Here is a 6,734-nt window from a genome sequence, read left to right as displayed (position 1 = left end):
AGGGACAAGAGAGTCCAGAGAGCAGTGACTGTCCTCCAAAATTTACACTTGTAATTAACAACCACTGGAGCCTCTCAAAAGGCACATTGCCGGCTTGAAAATAAAAATGAAAAGACAATTCTATAGTTTTCTTTTTCTTTCTGGCTTATTTTACTGAGCATAATCTTTTCCAGCTCCATCCATGTGGCTGCAGAGGGCATGGGCTTATCTTTTTTGATTGCTGAGTAATATTCCATGATATAAATGTGCAGCACTTTCCTGATTCAGTCATCTATTTTTGGGCATTTGTGTTGTTTCCATGGCTTGCCTATTGTAAATTGTGCTTCAATAAACATAGGGGAGCAGATCCTTTTTCAAAAAAAAAACTGAATTAATGTTTTTGTGTCCTTTGGGTAGACTATTGATCCCCCACTTATTTATCTAAGTATATTTGCAGAGAATCAATAGGCCACAAATATCTATTTGCTTCAGATCTCTGTTTTTTCATGGATTTGGTTATCCATGGATTTTGGTTTCATGGATTTTGGTTATCCTGTGTCAAGACCATATTGTCACATACTTGCTTTCTAGTAAGCCTTGAAATCATGTCCATTTTAGAAATAGTTGTCGCTTTCTACATATAAAACGTAGGTATTTTATGAATAATATGAATTTGTATATTTATCTGAGGAAGAGGCTGGTAACTATCAATGATAATCAGATTTTGATCATTTTTTCCTCCTTTGTGTCATTGTGGAGAGTTTCAAGCGTTGTGTCTTCAAGCTCGCTGACCTTTTCTACTGCAGTGTTTAATCTGTTGATCACACTCACTGTCATTCCATTTCTTATTGTGCTTTTTTCATCTCTATAAGCACCACTGGGGTCCTTTTTATGTCTCCCATTTCCCCCTCCTCAAATATTCCTTAACATGAGAAACAGAATTGTTATAGCAATTTAAAGTCCTTGTCTGGCCTTCCAACATTTCAGCATTAACATGTTTTTATTTTTACTTCTTTGTATAATGCAAGATCTTATATGCAGAGGTTATTTCAAAGAGGTGAAAGAAAGGGTCTGTTGTAATAGTAAAAGAGGTATTACCCTAATCAGAAAGACATTTTGACCATCATGTCTGCAAGCATCTCTACTAGGTCTATTTTTACTGATGCATTTCCTTTGGGTTATGGATTGCATTTTCCCTCCTTCTTTGCCTGTCTTGTTTTTTAGTGGATGATAAACAATGTGAGATATAGAGTTAGTTGCTGTAGCTATTTATTGTATTTCCTTCAAGTGCATAATAAAATTATTGGAATTAGTCAGCCACTTCAAAACTTCTAAGCAGTGTTGAGATGGATCTAGAACAGGGGCCTCCCTGGTGGCGCATGGGATTAAATCTCAGCACTATGTAGCTATTAGTAGCCACTGCAACACAAGTTCGATCCCTGGCCAGAGAGATAACCTACAAGGTGAGCAGACCTCTCCGGTCTCACCTACAACTCTCTGCAGCAGAGTACTTCAGTAGATCAACCTGTTCTTTCCCCCACTCTATCTCTGATGAATCCTCTCACCCTCCCCCCACCCCTAGCCTATACCCCAGCTCTTGTATACATAAATAAATAAAACAAAATATAGGTGTAGAACAGACAAATCTGAATTTAACTCTCCTGCTAAGCCATAATAGCATCTTCCCCAGGACACTTAGGTTATGTGATCTGTTCCACTCTACCCTGTGGGAACACAAACTTTCCACATTCTCCTGTGAGCTATAGGAATATTCCCACCTATTCTTTCTATGGCTCTTTCCTTTGGCTAAAGCACTATGTCAGTTTCCTCTGGTGGGTGGGCAGGTCAGCAGTGAGGCAAAGCTCTTCCTCAGATGTCCTCAGATTTCTCTCTCCGCCCCCCTCCCCCCTGCTGGCCTCTACAAACCCACACCTATGTGCTGGAGCCAAGGAGCCCCTGCACTCGCCCTAGCTTCGATTTCTGAGCTCAGCCTAGGAAGTGCCTTCAAACACAAAGCCCTGCGTGGATACATTTCTCCTTTTTAATTTTCTTTTTCTGAGGGATCACAGATTCCAAGCTAGGCTGCCGGTGACCGCCAAGGAACATGGCTGCTTCACCAATTTTTTAGTTTTGTCTTTGCTTCAGATGGAACGTAGCTCCAGACCCACCCCATTGCCCTAAATTAACCAGAGTAGAGGGCCCATCGCTGCCATCGTAACTTTATGAAGCTATTCATTTCTGGCCTGGGACTGGAATGTTCTGCCTGGCTGGTTTGAACACCTCAGTGCCTTTGCTTAGAAGGACTTTGTCCTCCCCCAAAGATCACTGACCAAAGCAGAACACTTAACGGAGTTTCTTCTTCTTCTTCTTCTTTTTTTTTTTTTTAAGATTTATTTATTTATGCATAAAAGAACTGGGGTACAGGTGCTGAGAAGTCTCACCAGAGACAGAATGGGGAGCAGAACAGGCAGATGGACAAAGTACACTGATGAGGGGGAGCAGCAGGTGAGACAGGAGAGGTCTGCTGCGCCAGGTGGGTCCGCTCCCTGGCCGGGGATTGAACTCACGCTACAGTGGCCATGGACAGCTTCATAGTTCTGTGCTAACCCCTTGTCCTACCAGGGAGGGCCCCTTGATACATCTTCTTTTCTGTATTTGATGTACATCAGGTTGTTTTAGGTTAATATTGTTTTCATTTAATTATTTTCTTACATCTTTAAAAAATTTAGTTTAATTTTTTTTATTAATTCATATATATGTTGACATCATTGTTCATTTGAAAGCAATGTTTTACTACCCCAAACTGGAGGCAGTGAGTCAAATATGTGCAAATGCTACTATACACTGCTGAGTGGCTTAAATAGTATGAATTTCAGACCCCAGAGTGAGGTGAGACAATATGGTGAGTCTCACCCTAATGGAGGCCAATGCCAGCAGAACTGACCTGGCAGCTTGAAGAGGGGAATGATCCTTGGCATTTTAGATCACATCTAAATACGCAACATTAAAACAGTGTGTAAAAACTGTAAAACAGCAGCACTTTAATGCGCACAGGGAGAAGGAGGAGAGAGCAGAAGAGGATGGGTGGGAAGGAAGAACAGAGCAAAGGCGTGGTACCCACTCATTAGCTCCTGACAGAGCCTCTTCTATACAGTGATTTCGTTCACCAATATTAAGGTATTTAATCTTCAGAAAATTTCTGACTTGGATAGAGCTATAATCCCAGCTGCCTGGAGGAACCAAGCACCAAGAGGTTAAGTTCCTTTCCCGAGGTTACCTGGCTTCTATCCACAGTGTGGAGAATCACTGAAAATTCCAAAATCTGGTAGTATTTCTATTTAAACGTGGGCTGGCTAACCCAAAGCAGAGCCGGGGCTGGACCTCACCGGGCTTTGAGAAGGTGAGTGACGACTCAGAACGTGGCTCCCCACCGCCTCAGATCTGCTGAGGACCCGCGAAGGGGACACCCGTGCACACACAGGACCCAGGCTGCCAGGCGCGCAGACTGTGCTCGCTGGGGCTCCCCCTCCACCCCTGCCTCTCTCCTGGCTGTCTCCAGGCCAAGCGGCCCACGATGTTCCCGTTGCAAGGCGCCCAGATGCTGCAGATGCTGGAGAAGTCCCTGAGCAGGAGCCTCCCCGAGTCCTTGAAGGTGACAGTGGGCGCTCCTGGGCAGCAGGGGAGGCGTCCCCCGAGGGGAGGAGAGGGCTGGAGCCGCCCTGAGCCGCGCAGCCTCTGCTGCAGGTGTCCCCTGGTCTGGCTGCATCGTCTCCTCCGAGGCACTTGCCGTCAGGCCTGGTCGCTGTGGAGGAGCCGGAGGCTCAGGGGGGCCCGGCCAGAGGGGCAGGTGAGCTGCAGCGCTCTGGGGGACACAGGCGTGCCTGGGCCCAGAGCTGCCTGTTCTCTGGGCTCCGGGCCCCCACGGGCGCGTGGGGTCAGGGCCTGTTCCTCTGGGTCACGTTCAAAGTGGCGAGCCAGTTGCCTCAATACATCGAAAACTGAGCGACACAAAAGCTTCCCCTTGCTGCTCCCCGAGAAATAGCCCCTCACTGCGCCTGATATTTGCCCGGAGTTTTCCTCCCAGCTGGCTGAGACTGTCTATCACCATTCACTCTCCTCCCTGGAAGAACAGTCGCCTGGTGAGAGTTTACCTGCCCAGGGTTTTCTTTGAAGATCACTGGTCAGCCATGGTCAATTCCTACGATTGTTGACTCACACTTTCCTTTGCTGAGCAGTTACTGCAGGTCAGACCGTCTTGTGACTGGTTGCCAGGAACGTGATGGAAATCTCAGGATTAAGAGAAACAGACACAGAGAGGCTGTGTAAAAGCAATCTGATGATGGAACGATTCTTGGTTGTGTTTTTCTTTAGCAACTTAAGAACTAGGACACCCCCAGTGGAAACTAAATTAACCTAATGTGTGTGGTATGAAATAAACACACACACATACATATATGTATATGTGTGTATACTGAGAAACTCCCTTTTTCCAGTTGCACATTAAAAGTGTATATTCACCTTCATTGAAATCCAGAGTAGCTGTACACCAGGTCTTTTATAGACACAGCCTGAGGCCTGCTTCAACAATTTCATCCTTTCTTTAGTGTCAGGTGCTAAGCACAGCCCAAGGCACATTTCGGTTCCAGTGGAGTCAGCTGGACTAGTGCTTGGCTCACCACGGTCTGAGTTCCGTGGAAAAAGAAAGTTTTAATAAATGAAATGTGCCGTCTCACCCGTTTCTCTCACACAATTGTGTGACTGCACAGATCACCTTGCAGGGGGTGATGGGGGTGCTCTGCCCTCCCTCCCTAACCAGCTGAACCCCCTATTTTCCTGGGGTGCTACAGGTCTACGGGACCATCTTCCACATGAACCAGGGAAACCCCTTCAACCTCCAGGCCCTGGTGGACACGTGGCCTGACTTCAGCACCGTGGTCGTCCGCCCCCAGCAGCAGGTGAGGGGGCCAGGGAGGGCACCTCTGCTCGGCCTTGCTGTCCTCAAGCAGGAAAGCCAACTCAGGGTCACAGTTCAACGCTGCTTGTTTCTGAATGTTCCTCTCTAAGCTGCCATCTGCACGCACCAGAGCTGTGTGGTGGGATCTGGGGTCCCCTCCTGGACCACTCCTCGGTCTCAGTGACTCCTACAGTCTCGTGTCCTTTGCCACTTTAAAATACAGGCCCAGATGTTTTTCTTTTCTAGACGACTTTTAGGCTCTTGATGCCTGTGAGTGTTGGGGGGGACTGAGGGTGACATGGCGTCACGGGCTGGGAGCTGCTCTCTGCTTCTCAGCACAGTCTTGTCCTGCAGTGTTTACACCTACATCATTCGGGGCTGGAGCTCAACTTCCTCCACAACTATTATTGCTGTGACAGATGAAGAATTTACCCCCCTTTCCCCGATTCCCACAGGAGATGACGGACGACCTGGATCACTACACCAACACCTACCAAGTCTTCTCCAAGGACGTCAGGAAGTGCCAGGAAGTCCTGGCCTCCCCGGAAGTCATCAACTGGAAGCAACACCTGCAGATCCAAAGTCAGTCACACCTCACCCCGACCTGCACTGTCTCCCGTGACCGGGGCCCCCTGGGCGGCCTGTACACACTCAGCCAGCCGGCAGGTGTTTGACTCGGGTGCAGCCTCACCCGAGAAGCAGAGAGATCGCGCTCAGCTCACACAGAACAGGCTCCTCCAGGGAAGCCTCACTGTCTCCTGATGACTCAGGGTCACGGGTGGACCACAGGGTAATGACGCAAGCAGAGTCCCAGGGTGACAGCTGGTGGCAGTGCAGCCTGGTGATGGGCTCAGTGCTGGGCCACCAGCAGCCCCGAGTCAGTATCGGGGCCAAAGGGCTGTCACTAGCCCGTGGCCTGTGGCCGACCCCCTGCAGGTAATGCTCGCCTGTGTGTGAGGAGGGAGTTGGCGGAGGAGACTGAGTGGAAGTCTCACCAGGGCCCTGATAGCGCAGCCCTCAGGGGGTCCGTTCACGCTCCCCACTTGCTCAGCCACTTCGGGAATCCCCCCGGCTGTCTGATTTCTCGGCACTTCTGCAGTCTCCCTGGGTGGGCTCAGGCAGCCACTGGCAGGGAAGGTTCCCAACTGGGAGCCACAGGTGGGGGTGCGGGGGGGGCTGAGCATCAGCTCTGGCTGAGGGGATCTCAGGGCTGGCACCCTCACTGGGCTGCTCTGCAGACAGCTGAGCTCCAGAGCCCCCAGCCTCAGGCAGGTGTGCGTGGGGCTGTCCCTGGCCCATGGAGGAGGCAGATGTGGCTGAACAGGCAGTTGGGACCCGCCCCTGGGGTGAGACGGGGATGGCGACCCACCAGTCCCCTCACAGCCCAGAGAAGAGCAGGACATGCTAAGCCCCGGGCACGGAGCGCCCTCTGTGCATAACTATGAAGCCACAGGGCTGTGTGCAGAGCTGGGACCCCACCGCACGTTGTGATTGCGAATTTCTAGGTACCATGTCACTCCCCCAGGAAGAGAGGGTGCACAGCCCCACGAGAGGGCGGCCTGTCACTCAGAGCACCCCCAAGCCCACAACGAAGACTCTGTCCCCAAAGCCAGACACCCTCCCACCAGGCAGCGTTCCCCCCGGGGATCCACACAGCTCCTTCTCTGCTCCCCACCCCCAGGTACACAGTCCAGCCTGAACCAGGTGATCCAAAGTCTTGCAGCTGCTAAATCCCTGCAAGTCCAGCACTCCCAGAACATCCTCTTTATGTGGGCAGAGACTGTAAGGAAGCTGGCTCCTG

At 50.1% G+C, this 6,734-nt stretch overlaps 1 protein-coding gene across 1 annotated transcript in view; it reads left to right on the top strand.

The window, feature by feature from the left end:
* The first annotated feature begins 3,553 nt into the window (after positions 1-3,553).
* Positions 3,554-6,734, top strand: part of LOC101621181 (glycine N-acyltransferase-like) — a 6,184-nt gene continuing 3,003 nt past the window's right edge. Inside the window, exons 1-4 of the mRNA XM_004683434.1 lie at positions 3,554-3,631; positions 4,827-4,934; positions 5,389-5,515; positions 6,615-6,727. Coding sequence (XP_004683491.1) covers positions 3,554-3,631; positions 4,827-4,934; positions 5,389-5,515; positions 6,615-6,727 — 426 coding nt within the window. The remainder of the gene's footprint in view (positions 3,632-4,826; positions 4,935-5,388; positions 5,516-6,614; positions 6,728-6,734) is intronic.

This window comes from Condylura cristata, unplaced genomic scaffold, assembly GCF_000260355.1.
Source record: "Condylura cristata isolate star-nosed mole 26May11 unplaced genomic scaffold, ConCri1.0 scaffold00015, whole genome shotgun sequence".
Classification (NCBI taxonomy): domain Eukaryota; kingdom Metazoa; phylum Chordata; class Mammalia; order Eulipotyphla; family Talpidae; genus Condylura; species Condylura cristata.
Note: the sequence above shows the minus strand (reverse complement) of the source record. Positions and strands in the feature narration are given on the sequence as shown.